At 42.6% G+C, this 17907-nt stretch overlaps 1 protein-coding gene across 1 annotated transcript; it reads right to left on the bottom strand.

Moving 5' to 3' along the window:
* Nucleotides 1–7370: 7370 nt before the first annotated feature.
* ANP32E (acidic nuclear phosphoprotein 32 family member E) lies at nt 7371–16443 on the bottom strand. Its single transcript, XM_026043176.1, has 6 exons — nt 16296–16443; nt 15575–15697; nt 14047–14206; nt 13087–13244; nt 11661–11715; nt 7371–10007 (listed from the first exon to the last, which is right to left on the bottom strand). Exons 1-6 carry the CDS (start codon nt 16353–16355, stop codon nt 9940–9942), a joined length of 624 nt encoding a protein of 207 aa, XP_025898961.1. The 5' UTR covers nt 16356–16443; the 3' UTR covers nt 7371–9939.
* Nucleotides 16444–17907: the final 1464 nt, after the last annotated feature.

The following is a 17907-nucleotide window of genomic DNA, read 5'->3' on the forward strand; positions in this document are numbered from 1 at the left end:
GACAAATAAATACGAGTACAACTGTGCTAGTAACCATCAAGTACATTTCTAATATTTATGGGCAGATTCAACAAACCACTTGAGCAGGTCCTTAAATTTTCAAAACAGAGTATTAATTCCAAACCATTCGTATTAGATGAGTATTAATGATGCAATTAAACACACGCTTACGGCATAATGACTTCTCAGTAGATCTCCTTCTCTGGCCCTCAGAAAGACTTGTTCCATCCACACAGGCACCTGCGGCAGCTTCTGCTTGCTGAGGATAAGAGAACATCTGTTGCTTCCTATTGCTCCCTTGCCTGCTTTTCCTCTTTCTAAAATACAGTTCTTCTACACAGCAAACAATATTTGCAAGAATTTTGCACATAAAAGTGCTATTTGATTCCTAGTGAAGTTTTCTACAGCATAGGAATTCAGATATACTACTAGAGAAAAAAAAAAAAAAAAGATATCTATTTTGGGGATTTGCAGAAGTTGCAACTAAAGCACTTTAAAAGATCTGCAATAAGAGACACAGCAAGAAATCCCAAATTTAAGTGGCGGTCTCAGTAGGCATTTCATATTACTGCCTTCTTCACGACTCTTCCCTTTGTTCTAGGAAATATTTTCACTTTTCCACGGTATGATCTTCCCAGAATTTTCTTTGTAGTGAAAATGCTTACACTTAGTATAGAAATTATGCAGAAATTTAAGCCTCCGGCTATTCAGAGATTCAGAGCAGAAATACATTAATATTCTTTCTTCCATCCTTCCCCACACTTAGAAAGGTCCAACTAGTCTGTTCAGACCTGTGGTTTGAGTGAGGAGTACCTCTAGATGTCTACAAACTGGAGAGGCTCTCCCAGGGAAAGCCTCTCATTAATTTGTGTAACGTGTTAATGTGAGATTTCACCAACAGCCAACCTTAATACCCCTGGCAATATAGATCAGTGGAGATGGAAATACCCCTCATTATATCATGAGATAAAACATTTTAATCGTAAGGAATCWGTGCTTCAAAGAAAGTGAGCCCCGAACACATGCATTTATCTTCAACGCCAGAAGATTGAAGTGCTTCAAGAGCTGTGATCTAAGGTTAAACGGAGCTGTAGTAACTGCAGCAGGAGGACTGCATGGTGAGATTACACCCAATGATTAATGTTAATAAAAAGAAAGTTTTCTCTTGATGATATATGTAAAAGATTTCAAGACATGGAAGAGCCTGGGTGGGCCTGCCCCCTTTCACACACAYCCTTTCCACACGCACAGTCTGCTTCTGTTTTTAACACCCCTTCCTCTTCTGTCTCTTTGAGCAACTTTTCTTAATTATTTAGAATTGGGTCTATGGGCTGCAAGTGCCTACAAAAATCCTTATTTTATATATACACATATATAGAAAAATAGGATATTATATATGCGTGTATAAGATATCTTTACCTTTTAAGAAACTATATTTATTCACTAGTCTTACAAGACATAACCAGAAATTTCATAACCTATTGCTGGGTTTTAAATGCAAAGAGAAAACTAGTAGGCATTATGCAAAATACCTTCTTCTAATTACAGAAATCTTTTTTTATAACATGCAATTAAACAAATTAAAAGTAGTAAACTATAAACCACTATCTTGAAACAAGACCACTGATATTAGAAGTTGACTTCCTGTCATTTAAATCTACTTTGGAGGAATAATACTGTGGTTAATACTGTGTATTGCGATAAAGGTGCCTGATAGAAATCGAATTCCAACCAACACTGTCTTTGGAAAAAAAAATAATAAAATATGCAGCATGTAATTTCTGCTTTTTATTAAATGGGAGGTAATTTATTTTTTGAAGCAGAAAGATTTTWTTTGGTGTTTTTAATACTTTATTTTATATATATATGATCTGTAGCACAAAACACAGCAGCACAAAAAGACACAAATAGTCATTTGAGTTAAAAACTTAAGGGTACACATTGTGTCATTTAAGTTTTTACTCCCGTGCAAGTCTGATCCTGCCACTTTTTGSGTAGATACTCCAAACTGATAAAAGAATAGATGGAAGAAAATGTTCCTGTTATTCCTCAGTAACACAAATTATCAAAGTCATGTATTGCAGTACCAAGAATAGTTTTTGCTATAATATGGGAACTCATTAGTTACAAATGGCAGTGGAAAAGAAACACCACAGTGTGCTTAAGTAGGGGACAATTGTGACTCATCCCTGGGTTGAAGCTGAGAGAAAGTAAATGTGATTCTAAAATTGATTTGYAGCACTTGCTTTACAGACATGCTAACAGCAATACCATTTTATCCAGGAGTTCCTTCCAACTTTAGGTYCCTGATTAAACATTCTCTCTGCTTGTCCCCAATACTCCCATGAAAGAGAAATTCCCATGGGATGGGACAAATTGATCCCATTYCCTTCGTAAGCCCCATGTCTTTAATCACTCTTCAAGATTTGTTCTAAAGCCTCGCGTGATGGTACCAGGAGATACCATCCACACATATGCATGATATAGTTCTCCCTATAGATAAACCATTAAGCAAATATACAAACATAATGAAACGTGTCAACTGAGTGGTGCAAGTCTGCTGTGGCACGYGGTCTTCCCGGTCCTCAAACGGTCCCTCTCTTGGAGCAAGGCAAAAGTCCAGAACCAAACACGTTGAGGGTCAGAGGAGTTTCTGCAATTCCTGTCCTAAGAGGGGACCTGATCAGGCCCCTGATTACCCTATAGATTACCCTATAAATACCTCAAGGSAGGAGGTGAGGAAGATGGGGGCGGCCTCTTTTCAGTGGTGGCCACAGACAGGMCTAGAGGAAACGGCCACAAACTGAAGCACCAAAASTTTCACAGGAACTTGCAGGTGACAGAGCCCTGGAACAGGCTGCTCAGACAGGCTGTGGAGTCTCCTTCTCTGGGGATCTTCAAAACCCACTTGGACGCAGCCTGTGCCACATGCTCTAGGTGACCCTGTGTGTGCAAGGAGGTCCCTTCCAACCTTAAGCATTCGATGATTCTATCAGGATATTGATTCTCCAATCCCAAAGGAATGCGATTGTTGGTGTTGTGAGATTCTTCAAATGCTTGAAATCACCGTTCTACTACAATAGTAGAAATTAATCATCTTCGTCTGCTTTTCTGCCAAAGAAGGACAGCAGGAACAAAAGGAAAGGGTGGAGGGTGGGTGTATGCGTATCTGTGAGTAAAGGCGTCGTGTTGACTAAACAGTGACTTTGGACTCCTCTGCAGACAATGCAACACACACTGTGAAGATCTTTTCTTGGTTTCTGAATCATACATTATATAAAGCTTAAATTACATAGGGTTAAACGTGATGCACCTACATCAAGTGCCTGCTCTTAACTGCTGCTTGGAGGAACTGCTCATACTCTACCAGAGCTGTTCAGTTTTATTTAAACCAAGGCCATTATTCTCATAGAGAAATGCTCTTTTGCTCCTCCTCCATCTCCAACGCGATTATTTTAATTAAATTTACTACAGAAGGATATACACATCAAGTTTAACACTTTTTACATTAATATAGGGAAAATACCCCTTCTCTCCCAACACAAAAACAAATAGAAAGTCTGAGGTCATTTGTTTTCTGGAATAGAATCCCTTCCCTCAGTACCAAGAGCTCCCAGATTTTAGGTGGTTTTCTTCTGGTTTGCTCCTGCAGCCATGATTTTATTTCTGGATTCTCCCCGCTTTTGGTAGTTAAAATAGAAGTATGAGGAAAGGGTTTCCCAAGTTATTTTAGGGAGCTCTTTTTTTTTTTTTTTTTTAAATGAAGATACACTCAAAGCAGAAATCAAAACATACTAAACTATAACTTAAGACAAGGCTCTAACTTCAATGAAAAAAAAACAAGAGCAGCACCAGAATTTTCACTGCCCCAGGCTGTGCGATGCAGAGACAAATTTGCTGCCATCCTGCTCAAAGCAGCTGCTAACTCCAACTTCTGCTGCTGCAGTCCTGGGCTTCGCTGCCCTAGGGCAGCTGCTTGCCCTGACTGTCCATTTGTGCCAGTCCTGCTGATCAATGAACGACAAATGGAGAGGATGAATGTGTGCTTAAAATACGCTATAATCTCACTCAGGCAGCTTCCCCAAGCACAGTTAAGTCTCAGAATTTGGAGGAGAAATAAAAATAATTTAAAGATTATTTTTCTCTTGTGATTTCTAAGCTGATCTCACTCTTCTGGTTCAGACATTYGCAATGTTTGTGATTGGTGAAGCTATCTACTCTTTTAGTATGCACTACTAACTCTAGTGCCGCCAAAACACTGTACGCTGTTTATTGTTCGATATGCCCCTTCTTCTGATAAATTCCATTACCTTACAGTTGATAGTATTTTACCCTTCAAGCCTTAATTCCTGAAATCATGTGAGTGCTGGAGTATCTCAGCTTCCTTTTTATCACCAAATTGAAAACATACTCCTTCAAGGGCAGAAACTGAGATCAACACAATAACCCTCATGTTTTTTGTAYGATTTTTGAAGCTCATTTCATTTGAGGGGGAAGGCGAATGCAGGAAAAGCAAAGCTAACTCATGATTTTGGAATGTGTGGGAATGGCACCAGCTAGTTACATCACRGCTGGATTCAAAGCAAGTGCTATGGATCAAAGTAAACCTTTTTGYGTGGAATCTTACCTCAACTAGAGTTAAAACTGGCAAGTAAGTGGAGAACAGGATGCCTGTCCTAGGCAGGTCTAAAGCGAATGTGCACAAGAGGGACCGGGAAGGCTGTGACATCTGTTATCAGCAATATGCAGGTAAAGCAGGAGCAAGTGTTCACTGATACCTGAGGGCACCTGCAGAGACAAGGACACAGCAGTTTGCTTAGAAGCAGAAATTATCAGGTCTCACTTCTGGCATTCACGGAGTCACAGAAGGGTTGAGGTTGGAAGGGACCATGGGATGATCTAGGGATCATCCGTCCCAACCCCCTGCTCCAGCAGGGACACCCAGAGCATAGGTACCTGCTCGCATCCAAGCGGGTTTTGAAGATCTCTGGAGGAGACTCCACAACCTCCCTGGGCAGCCTGTTCCAGGGCTGTTACCCCTTATTGAAATGCATGCCCTGCTGTCCAAAAAAAAAAAAAAAAAAAAAAAAGAGGAATTGTGTTTATGTACAGAGAAACCGTATTCCCGACCCAGACACCTGCTTGTGTGAAAGGGGTTCTAAACTCATTCGGGACAGGAATTGCACTGGATTTGGCTGCAATTAGGTAAGAGCTAGGGGGGCTGGGGAGGGGAGCAGAGGGAAGGGAGAAAGACGGTCAATTGTGAGGTAACTCAGCATCTCTGCCCTCTTCCTAGGGGAAAACGGATCAAATTTGTGAAGCAGAGATCAACTTCACCTGCAGCAGTATTTGCGTGGGAACAAATGCTCTACAGTCTGTTACATTTCAGTGGAGAAGAATTTCTTCACATTTTCAACTATAGCATTTGTATCAAAGCCCTGCTGAACTTCTCGACCCTGCAGGATGCTGAAACAAAACTTCTGTGATGGGGGCTTAACCCTTGCCTTCTGCTTGCGTTAGGAGCTACCGCCTGTTTCTGAGCGAACACCAGCACAGAGCTCAGACCAACTGACGGGAAAAGGCTCCCTGAGGGCGGGCGGGAGGCAAGAGACTGAGCTGAAGGCCGCTTTACGATGGAAACGAGGCGCCCTTTCGGCGCTTCTTTCCCTCGCCCCTCTCGACGCGCCGCCCCCCGGCAGGAAGGAGCGGGCGCCTCGCCGGGGGCAGCGAGAGGAGCGGCCGGGGCAGGGGCGGTAATGGCGGCGGGGCGGTAATGGCGGCGGGGCCGGCGCCCCGCGCGGGGAGGAAATGCGGCAAAGCTGCGCCAATGAGCGGCGCGGCCCCTGCTGCGCGGCGCGGGAGACCCCGCGGGCGGCCGCCCGCCCCGCGCCGCGCCCCGGCCGAGGAAGGAAGGGAGGGAGGGAAGCGGCGGGAAGCGGCGCCGCTGCCGGGGGAGATAAGGGCCGAGAGGGGCAACAAAGGGAAAAAACGGGGGGGAAGGGAGAGGGAGGGAGGGGCAGAAAGGAGGAAGGCGCACGGCCGTCATCCTCCATCGGAGCTTCCCCTCACTGCGACAAAATGGCTCCCTCAGCGAGCCGGGAGGAGCTGGGTCCAGTTTCTCTGCAGAAAGACCTGGAGAAAATTTAATCTCTCAGAGCCGGACAGTTGACTTCAAACACACTCCCTTTGTGTAAAGCTGAGCCTGGCAGCGCACAGGCCGGGAAGGCGGCTTGCTGCAGGTCGGGACAGGCCGAGCCTGCGAGCAGGGTGAGCTTGGGCAGCCCACGCCCCGGCAGCGCCTCAAGTCCTTCCCCAGTTTGCAGACGTGCCTACACGGCACCGCGTTTCCTCTCCTCTCCTTTGCCATGTGTGCATCGTGGGGGAGCAGCCTTGCTCTAGCRCGCATAAAACCACAGCAATCCCCCAAAAGATACATTCARTTGTCACCATTATCATTGTAAAGCYCAGATTCCTCCCCTCGCCCCCATTTTTTTGTTTTGTTTTTCTTTCTCCTCCTTACTGCAAGTAAGTACCCAGGGAACAAGCCACCAGAAGATGGAAAAGCAATTCCTTTCTCCACACTGCTGATAAACAAACAAACCCCACGGCTTGCTTGCCTAATCACTCATGTAGTAGAAAAGCCTGTTTAGTTACTCATTTTCTCAAGTGCGTGCCAGGGATTACACTGGCCTAATCTCAAAGGAAAAACAATACCGTGTCTAGGCTGTGGAGGAGAAGCAGCTTTTCAAAACTGTTCTTGAAGCAGCAGCAAGTTCCAGAGACCAAAGAAGCTGCTTTGAAAGACTTGACAGTGTTAGGCTTGGGCGGCACATCCAGCTAAGGTTTATRAAGAACAACATGCAAACCGTCCCCTGATTTTCAGTTTTGTTTCATAAGACTCAGCCAGACTTCCACGGTTAAACTACACTCGAACGGTACTGATTTATACCTTACGCAAAATCCCAGCACTCCCTTCTGTATTAAACTCACCTGCAAACATTGTGAGTGAACTCTCCAGACACCACTTTTGAGCTTTCCATTGGTGTCCATCCTCTAAACACAGAAAGATGCACAATTCTGCAGGTTTTCAATTAATGAAGATACAGCAGAAGTAAACCATTACCTCTTACTCCATTCCTTAGGGAAGAGAGATTCTCTGTTGGACAGCTGTACATACTGAAAGAAGTAATCCAATACAATAGTCTCAATTTATTTGAAATAATTCAGTTTGAAAACTTTAATTTAAAATTTACAGCACACATGGGGAAGAAACATGTTTTGTTACAACTAAAAGTTATCAGAAGAGTGCTGCAGGGTTGTTTTCGTTAATTTAACACTGTCATGGCTTTATTCAAAACACAGTTGCACAAAATCAGTTACTCCAAAGTTTAAGGAAAGAGTTTGATAAGGAACTGAAACACACTATATACATACTGCCATACAAAGAGCATTAAAATAGGACAAAACCTCTACAAAATATAAAACCCACCCTTACATATTTGCATGAAAAGACCACCCACCAAGCAAAAAGGTTTCAAAAGTTATCTGGAGGCTCTGTATTACTTCTTAAAAAATGCTCTGCTGTTTAATTGCATGCCAAGCTGACAAATATGAAGCTCTATTTAGATGGTAACACTGAGAAAAAAGACAAGGTTACTCAGGAAGTTCTCTGTGAGGCTCAGATTTTTAGATGTAGTGGCTGATGCACTACACTGCAAGCTGTATTTAGGAAGCATTAATTCTGCCCACCTTTGGGGAGGTCTGCTAACTCTGTCTTTCTATCAACTGACTCCATGTTAAATCTGGACTTGTTGACTGAAGTCTAATTTTAATCTGCCAAARCAGTATTCTTTTCCATTTAAAACTAACTTAATGTGATGCATCGGTACAAGGTAGTTAAGGAAAAAACTGATAATGAGGTACTCTGAAGTACACATTTATAAATAAGGTGTCACTCATTCACCAAGACTACAAAAAAAAGCAAAAAAAATGGGAAAAACACCTTACTATCTCCAAGCTGAACACAAAGCAACTGCCTTGAACACAGAGCCTCCATGACAAAATAGGGTGTGCACTTACCTAAGTTTTCTATTCATTCAGTATTCACACACAAACACAGGAACTTAAGATTGTGGTTGCAAATGTAGTTTCACCACTACTTTTCTAGTGTTTTTACAGATACTCATTAAAATAAAAAAAATGTAAAACCCATTTTGTCAGTTGATTTCTACATATATTGCCATCTGCCTGACACATTTCAATTCAAATGCCTCTAATGGCTGGCTATGCTTTACAGCTACATGAGAAACTATGATTTAAGGCTCTATTTGGGGAAAAAAAACACGCGCACAAGAAACTGGGCATTGCAGAACTTCAACCCTGCAGTATCTAAACTTGATTTACGAGCTGGAAGTTGCATTTAAAGTCTGCTAGTGTGTGAAATGCCTTAATATCCACAGGTAACCGATCTGTGGGTGACTGGCTCTTTTACCTAGGTCCAAAAAAATCTCCTTCTTCCTCACCCTTGGTGTCTCCCCCCAGTTTAATGACAGCTATTGTCAGCCAAGACAGATAAAAAAATAAGTCTCTTGAATAAAGCTGCGTGGGATATTTGGTTCAGTACCTATGTGAAACAATGAAGATTAGTTTTTAATCAATACTACTGTTTTCAATCCAAATCATGACTGAAAGAGGAATGCTCTGTGCTGGAACTTGTTTTGCAGCGGCTCAAGTGGAACACGTGGATCCACTGGGGCAGAATTAAGAGCCATTGGTCACAACCAGGCTGCTAGAAAAAAGCTTGTCTGAATGTCTCCTGTACTCACCACGGGCTGTACATAACCAAACAAGTTTCTGCAGCCATTCAATATAAAAAAGCCCCTATACTATTAACTAGCATTACACATGAACTTGAATGTTTTACCTATAACCAGATTTCTAAAGTTCAAAAGGAGAGCTGCAAAGAAAGACCCAACTTATAGTTAGTTTTTTCCCCCTTCAATGATTCTACAAAAGTGGGGTTTTACGTTTGGAAAAGCGTGCTTGAAGGAGTTACCCGTTAATTTTTGCATTAGAAATGCATATATCATATAGCCAAACACCGCAACGGCTGCAGAATTATTGAAATGACAACGTCGGAGCTACACGAGTAAAAGCTGAACGGAGACTTAACAAAAGGTGTTAACAACTATGGATTGTTTACTGTTAATACCTGCAATGCCTCTGCATTTTGGAGAGAAGTTTAAGGATTATAACCCTTTCAGTTTGCCAAGATACCTTCAAGAATGTATCTAGTGAATGCTCCAGCAAACACCACATTTTTGAACAAGCAGAAAAAAAAAACTTCTGAAACCTGCTCAAGCTTTGCAATGTAACACACAGAATGGGAGAGAAGACAAAAAAATACAGAAATCACATTCTAAAAAGCTGAAATAAGGAGCTAATCTAGTTGTTGATTTGAAATGGAATCCCTGGTAGACTCAGACTATAGTCAAACTTCTCATTTGAGGCAGCCTTGAGTTTGTCATATAGCATTTCTGACTTTAGCTTTTTCAGTATAAAAACTTGAAAATCTTAAAGAAATCCACAATACTAAACCAATGTAAAATGAATGTTTTAAGTGCAGGCTAATGACAACCAACACAGCAAGCTTGTATAAAATTAAAGAGCTCCAAACAAAATTCTAGGGGAAAAACGTGACAATGGCTTCAGTGATTATAGGGCTGGGAACTGTTTTCTACGTATAGGTTCACTAACGGGCTACTGTATCTTATTTGGAATGATAAAAAGGGCAAGAATAGTAAAACCACACTTTTCCTATAAAAAGTTAACGTATCTTCTGTAGGGACATCTATGGTACATGGAGACATACAGATCTGCATAATCACTATTGCGTATTCTGTAACTTAAGAGTCTGGTCCTACTTGTGTCTCTAACAAATTAATCATCCTCTTCCTCGCCTTCATCTTCAGGGTCTCGTTTCCTCTTCTCCCCTCGAATACCCTCTGCTAAAGAAAGGAGATATGCATACAGCTCATTATTTTCTGTTCAGCCATTAAATGTTAAAACATTTAAGAAAACAATAAGATTTCTGCTTACTTTTAGGTGCTACATTCAGCACTAACATGTCTCTATGACTTACGGCTCTCAAAAAAAGATCAGTTTACATTACTGTGAATAATTCATGCAGACCATATTAAACTAAATACAAACTAAGCATGTGACATTCCATACAGGAATTACCAATATGAGGTGCATTTGTAAGTAAGTGCTTCTGAATTCAATGCTGTGTGTGCTGTAATTTAACAAATTGCAGAATTGAAGTGTTTTTGTGCTTTCTTTACCTTTTAGAGTCCCCAAACTAGGAATATATGTTTCTGCAACAACCAAATTAAATATGCTTCATTCTCTCCCCAATGAAAAAGCTACTCTAAGCATCTTGCATTTAAAAAAAAAACCTTATTCTTAGAAATATGCTTAATCCAGTCAGGGGACTATGCGCTCTTGTGGCAAATTCATGAATTGCAATTYGGCCAAATCTAGTAATTTATTTTCCAGCAGTCATTTCCTGGCTAATTAGCCATCCTGATTGCCTTTGTTGTCTTAATAGATTTGTATGCTGCATTTTTAAGAGTGAAGAGTCCGCATCACGTTCAAAACTGCAGTCTGTCAAGTGCAAGGAAAAAAATCTCCCAAACCTACTCCATTAAGCCAAGCATCCAGATCAGAGAGTTTACTAGTCTAGTAAGAACTCCTAGAAATTCTTGAATTTGCTAAGTTTATACAGGTGTGAAAGCAGGGAGAATGACCATCCCAGAACTCAAAAAGCTTTGCTGCTATGGATGGCCTTCGGATTAGGACAGAGTTTCTAACCAAGTTCATTGATAGAGGCCTAAAAGGCACCAATAAACTTTGCATCACTAAGAGTAACTTTTGTTCTGGTGACTCAGAACAGACTAGGAACTTCAAACCTAACTCTGATTTCTGCCCTGAAGGTTTGGAAAGCTCAAAAAAAGAAGAGTACTATGTTTGATCTGTTCGTTTTATTGCAGCTCTCTTAACCACAAAAAGATAAAGCTGCTGCTGTACGGGAAAAAAAATACTCAAGTAACCCACTTCTGCATGCAACGAGAACTTTATACTCTGAAAAATATTGAAGAAAAACTATCAACCTCTAAGAACACTACCATTTCCACACCAGGTTTACATATTTAACATATCATACCCCCTAAAACAAGATAAACCATTATCTTTATTACCCATTATTCGCTTACTCGAGAAGCCACTTTCAGCCTCTGCTGTATTAAATAAGGTGTTTTAAATATATGTAAATTATAATGGAAAAGTACACACAGGAGTGCCGCTCCTCTCCACGTTGGTGGATTAACATTTCTGCCTGTGTAGACGATCCAGTTCCTTTCATCTTAAGAAACTGTTTCAACAAAATACTTGGAGAGCTGTCGTTTCTTCTGTATTTTTAATTTTACAAGTGATTAGACAAAAAATACCAAATACCACACAGTTACTCTACTACCTGCTTGACTCGAATTCTTGCTTAAAACCATTCTAAAAAACTTAACACCTCCAGAGACAAACCATCTAGGCAGTGATCAAGAATCAACTGTTTCAGGCACAGCTTTAATACTTAGCAGAGAGCTTACCTTCTTCCTCCTCATCACCTCCTTCTTCAACATAGTCATCATCATCATCTTCATCCTTTACAAAAACGTGGATTATTTTTAAAAAAGTGCAGCATACTAAGTTGTAGCTAAATGCTTATCCTGAGTAGAAGTTCAAAAACCCACTTTTACACCCAAAGTACCGAGCTTTTATGTTTCTATCTGACACCCACCCATAGTTCCAGCATGGGAGCTAAAAACACCCTGGATTAATCCAGGGCAATGAGATTGGTGCATGATTTCACTTCCCAAAATGCAGAGAAAGACAGCAGGCTAGAACCTGCTCGAGTACGTACCCTTCACCTTGACCACCATCTGTTCCTTAYAAACTCAGTATCAGCTTTTGCTGCACCATCATCAGAAGTGCCATGGTTTTAAACACCTTTACAAATGGTCACAGCTGCGTGCTGCAATTCATAGCTTTCTAACACACCAAGCATTCTACTAAGGACCCAAAACTATTAATTTTAGCTACCCTCCCTAGTCACATACCCYGTTTAAAGTCGTAGCTTCAGAATGGATTTAGTTTTAGCTGCATSAATTTGGTTCCAGCCATTACCTCCTCAGACCAGTAAGGCAGGTACGGCTGCTCGCGAGCCTAGAAAAGACAGCTAGGCCACACGAGCACCAGTTAAAAGAACAAAATGAGGAACACAWGAGCTCAGTTGTAGGATTTTTACATGTTCATATGGAATTCAGCTGATAATAAAGTAAACTCTTATCAAGAATTACAGTAATGGGAGTGATGGCCACCTCTTTTTATTTTCAAAGTGAAACACAAGGGCTCCTTCCAAAGAGAACTACACACAAAATCCACACCTTGCATTGTCTTAATTAGAAACCTCTCTTACTAGAAACCCTTCTAGTCGTCAAAGGAAGAGGACTAGGACCATGGCACCTACACTTCATCTCTGTGCCATAATAATTAAGCACAACTAGCTTATTTCTATAAGAATCCATTCACAACTTGCTACTTCTTTCCTCTGACCAAGGTATTYTCTTCTGTTTTCCAAAAGATAGTCTACTAAACATACATTTCTATTCTGACAGATTAATTTGCAGCAGTGCACAGTTTCAAAATGTTGGGGGGAACACTGCTGTTTGCTTATAGAGAAAAGAGCCTAACTATGCTGCAACATCTAAGAGTGGGATAGGAATGAATCACGTCTTGGAAGGTGGCCAGAAGCATCTTCATCGTTCAGAGCCATCACTCATGTTCAAGTCAGTGTTTTATATTTCAAGAACAGCAAAGGCCTCTCTAAAACATCCTTTTGTGTGCATATCCTCTATATATGCCCTGCACATACACAGGATTTATAATACTCAGTGTTTATATGTTTAAGTAACACACAGATCAGGAGGCAGTTTCTCRTCATTTCTTAGATTCAGCAGAATTGACCGACTTTACCTGGATGCCCTCTTTCATCAGATATGAAAGACCAACTTCCTCCTCCTCTTCACCTTCCCCCAAATCTGAACCTCCATCATCTTCATCATCCTCCTCTTCATACTCTCCAGGCGGACCAGCTTCACCCTCGTCTTCATTGTCGTCATCTTCATCACCTTCTGAATTTAAGAACAGACGCTCCTGTTACGTACACGCTAAAGGCTTCTTAAGTTCCTCTTCATGCAAGATTGCAAACACTGTCTTAAATAAGACAGTTTTTCTAACAGTTTTTGATGTAGACAATACATAGGAAACAAGCAGGATGTTAATACAGTTAACTTTTATCYTTTTTTTCCCCCCCGAAGAGAGGCTTTAGGCAAAGTTCTCAACAGCCAAAGCAACTACTTATGCTAACTCCTGCGAGGGACCCGAGGGCGCTCAGCAGAGGGGAGAGGCATCTCTGCAGGCACAAACCTAAAACTTTTAAATGCAAAACCAGCTCAACATACTGCAGTCATCTAGTTTTTAATCACTTTTTAAAACACCTACAGTTCAGAGGAGACCATCTTTTGTTTTATTTCTATGTCTGGAGCATATAATCACTCTCAGATCAACCCCAAATCTAGCTGGTAATGTTTTCCATAGGCAAAAAAAAAGAAATTATACTTTTCCTAAGGGGGTGCCCCCTTGCTTCATATCATTCAGGGGCAAGTGCTCTACCAATGTCAGTAACTTGCAGAATATTTACATTTTTCYAAGAATACCTTCTCTCACATTTCCTTAAACTTAAAAGGCTTCTGTAAGAACACTCAGCTGGGGTTTTCCTACTGTATTACAGCACTTCAGTACTGAATGTGTTCGAGAAGTCTGCGCCTTCAAAAAATAAGAGCACAATACTGTGCTACAGCATCCAGGGAGCTGCTCTAGCTCATCTGTATTACAGGATACTATTTCTAGCTACAGTTTATTTCAGGAAGTTACCCTCATCATCTTCAGAGTCCGGTGCCTCATTATCTTCCTGATCAAATCCATCTAGGTAGGTGATTTGTTGAAGCAGCTCAAAAATGCTGTCTCTGTAGTCCTCGAGGTTTGTAATCTCACAGTTGAACAGGTCAAGGCTCTTCAAGTTTTTAAGATTTTGCTGAAAATAGATGGAAAGCTTTTTCTCCCCTTCTCATTGACACGACCGCGTGGCGTCCCAAGTTACAAATACAGTTCTGCGCTGCCATACAAATACGGTYACCCGCTGCTCAGGCACAAGGCTCGTTACAGCTGCATCCCTGCTCTTCCAAGCAGTGATTTCCTCCCCGTTAGACACCAACATCAGGTCAAACAGCTGCCTGCAACGGTTACAACTGCTGATACGAGTCAGCACGGTGCTTGTGGAGCCTCGTGTGCACGCCGCGCGGCGCACGCGTCTACTTCGTTTGCCTGAAAACTTAACTCCAGCTCCTCGCAGGCCACAGCTGGACAAATTTAACCACGGGCATCTCATCAGGAGCAAGCAGGCRATATTTTGAAGGACCACAGGTCTCCAAAATTCGCTCTTCAAATAATACAACTGCCCATGCTTACCTTTTCAGATTTTGCATACAGCAGAAAAACTCACGCGCATATCTTAGCAGGCACCCAAAATTTAATAGAAATGTTTCTCCTATAGAGCATTATTAACAACTTTACTTGCTCGCCACTGGGCCATAGTGCTGGGAATGCAGATCGAGAGCATCTATGAGCAGACCTAAATATACACAGACTAAAAAGTCCTAAAAAAGGCCATTTAGGTGGCAAGATGGGTGCAAAGCCCAGAGTTGGTAATGACAGATGTTGGCAGCTTCCTTCTACAGTGAAATAACCTATCCCAGTGCTCTCCAGGCCGGCTCCTCAACAACTGCCCCATACCCACATCCTCATCACTTTGCAGTTTAATAAAAGCTTCAGCAGTTGCTTTTTAGGCAAATTATATTTTAACCAGTGAACACAGAGGATCAGCAATACAAAACTTGGCCAGTTCTCTATCAAAGACAAAACAGAAGTTCAAAAATGCCTTATTCAGTACATCCCGTTACTAATGCGGGAAGAATTTTACAATGGGGCATTTACAAGTGGTGTCTCTAATAACCACGAGCTTGAGTTAATGGAGTCAGAACTCACTGGAATACTCACAAACCTAACACCACATAACCAATTTTTCCCTGAACTGGCAAGACAAAAAATACAGAATATAGGCAAGAAGCAAAACTTGGTTTTTCAGGATTTCAATTGTGCTTAAAAGGGGCATTAAGCAGCTAAAACACATATAACATTTTATCTTTGTATCTGCTGATTCCTTATATAACATTAACTTAAATCACACTTAATCTATCAAACTTTTAAAGACATCTTACCAACAGCCCTGACAGCAACTCCTGTACCCCACTGCAAAAATCTTTTCATTCTTCCCTATGAAAAATATTATTTATTAAATAAATATTAATTAAATTTCCAATTAGCCCCGTCACCTCATACTTACAAGAGCTTCCACAGTGCCAAGATCTTTGATTTTGTTGCCACTTAGATTTAGATACGTGAGATTTGGACATCTTTCTGCAAGGACCTCCAGGCCTCCTGAAATTATGTTGTCGCTCAATTCCAGCTATCACACAGAAAGAATTATGTAGTTAAATGGTTGCATCCTTTGCTATCAGATTCAGAGTCCTTTGTTTTCCAGCATTCTCCCCTTTCACTCTGCAGTTTAATCACAAAGYTCATCAGTCCCAAAGTCAGCACACGTTAGTTGTGTTAATTGGTGCTTTCACAGCCAGGAAGTTCCTTTAATTTGCTATGTAACTTTAAGGAATCTTTCATGATCCTCATAGCTTTTTGACACCTAAACTCTAGTTTAGTTGCATACCTAGGACTAGAACTCACCGCGAGCCTTTATTTTGCCAGCAACACGCAAACATACTTCAGTGTCCAAAGATAAAAAAACRCGTTATCAACCACTAGCATCCCCAAAGACACAACCAACCTTCACATTTTTAGCAAACAAGCATTGGCTRTTAAGTTGTTAACCACAAGTAATTTGGACATAATTAACTCGAGATGCCCCAAACGATTTTACGCCTCCCCAAGAAACCCTGCAGACCAGCACCATCCCTGGGGCTCCCCCAACGCTTCCAGCGGGACGGGAATCAGATGGGAAGCACCGAGTCGCGGGCGCCTCGGCGAGCGGCACGGTCTCGCGGCCTCACCTTTCGGAGCTTGCTCAACGTGGGAAGCTTGGCCAGCGACGTCAGCTCCACACTGGCCATGCTCAGGAATTCCAGCTCTTTGAATGAATCGTTCAGACCTTCTATTTCGCCATTGCTGGATCGGCAGTTATCGAGCACCAGCTCCGTCACCTTCGGAGAGGACAGCAAGCCACTTGTCAGTTTAACGAGCATCGCTTCGCCTAAAACAACTCRGAGGCTGCTAAGCACGTGGATTGTATTGCATTTGAACCAGAACTGCAGTTATTTGTGCTCTGAAGGCACGGAACTACCTCTTTTTGAATGGCGCGCAACAGCTTCCCTTCCTCAGGGCACGTCTCAAACGCTGCAAAACGCGGGTTATCTACAGGAGAAACTCGAGCATCCCAACACCGCGGTGCCTCCCCGGCTCCGCACGGCGCCCGCAACGCGGTGAAACGGCACAAGCGGCTACAAACACGGGCACGGCGAGGCCAGGGCAGCTCCGCAACCGAAACGCCCCGCTTCCAGAAAAGGCCCGAGCACACCGGGAGGGAGAGCGCGAACCGGGAATCTCACGGAGCGGGGGAAAAAACAACTTCCCCTCCACCACTTAGTGCTTCCCTCATACACCAAAACCGCGACCCCGCGCGCCCCAAGCATTCCCAAATCCTAATAACCGCGCACAAATATCTAACATTACCTTTACTTTTSAATCCTATTTTAGCACTGGGTGAAGCAGGTTAATTCCGCACAACGAAATAACTTCCCCGTGCTCTCGAAACAACTAGTGATCCATGAAGAGCTCATGCTTTGAGATAACCAGGAGCATCCAATAAACTTTATACTATTTTAAGTACCACGGAGCGCCCTACACGTCGGAAAGGCTGTTAACGTGACTCCAGGTTCCCCTCCACTGCTTTTAAGCAGGATTTTAAAGCCACTTTCCTCCATGACGGAGGGAAACAGCTTTAAACTTGCAGTCGAATTTGTCAAATAAAGTCCTGAGATTCTGTTTGCTTTAGAAAGCAGAGGGGCCCTATTTTGTTTTAAGAAACTTCCCCAGGGGCATCCTCCAACCTCAGAGCGCAACTAGGCCTTCCAGGGGAACCTGCCACGGATTCGGGAAGCGCACGCGGGAATCGGGAATTTTGGGCACTCCTCCCATCACTTCGGGGCCGTTTCGGCACCGCGCGCGCCAGGGCCGCCGCTTCCCGCATGTTTTATGGGGGGAAAACAGAGGAAAAAGMGGGGAGGATGCGAAGCGGGGGGAGGTACCGCGCGGCGGGAACCGCGTGGAAGTGGGGGGGGAAGGGGCTCAGACCGGCCCGATCCGGCCCAAACGGCCCCAAAACTCTCAGGGGGAGGGGAAAAAAAAAAAAATAGAGAGAGAGAGAGAGAGAGAGAAAAAGAGAGGAAAAAAAATAAGAAACCCAAGATGGACTGAGGGGCATTGGATACCCTATTTACGCGCGGGAAGTTGGGCAGATTCCGCCGAAAATAGGAAAAAAGGATTAAAAAAAATAAGGGATAAAAGTTGCAGGATCGCATGGAGGCGGCGGCTTCACACACACACACCCCCCCCTCCCCCGGAGCCCACCCCAAAGTTCGGGGGGGGCCGCGGCGAAGTTGGCGG

The sequence above is a fragment of the Nothoprocta perdicaria genome, unplaced genomic scaffold (genome assembly GCF_003342845.1).
Source record: "Nothoprocta perdicaria isolate Ctin4 unplaced genomic scaffold, notPer1 scaffold_323, whole genome shotgun sequence".
NCBI lineage: Eukaryota > Metazoa > Chordata > Aves > Tinamiformes > Tinamidae > Nothoprocta > Nothoprocta perdicaria.

Coding starts and splice junctions, on each gene's coding strand:
- ANP32E (XM_026043176.1), bottom strand. CDS start 16,355: ATGGCCAGTGTGGAGCTGACGTCGCTGGCCAAGCTTCCCACGTTGAGC. Junction 13,245..14,046: donor GGACTCTGAAGATGATGAGG/GTAACTTCCTGA, acceptor TCTTAAATTCAG/AAGGTGATGAAGATGACGAC. Junction 11,716..13,086: donor TGATGAAAGAGGGCATCCAG/GTAAAGTCGGTC, acceptor GTTTTTGTAAAG/GATGAAGATGATGATGATGA.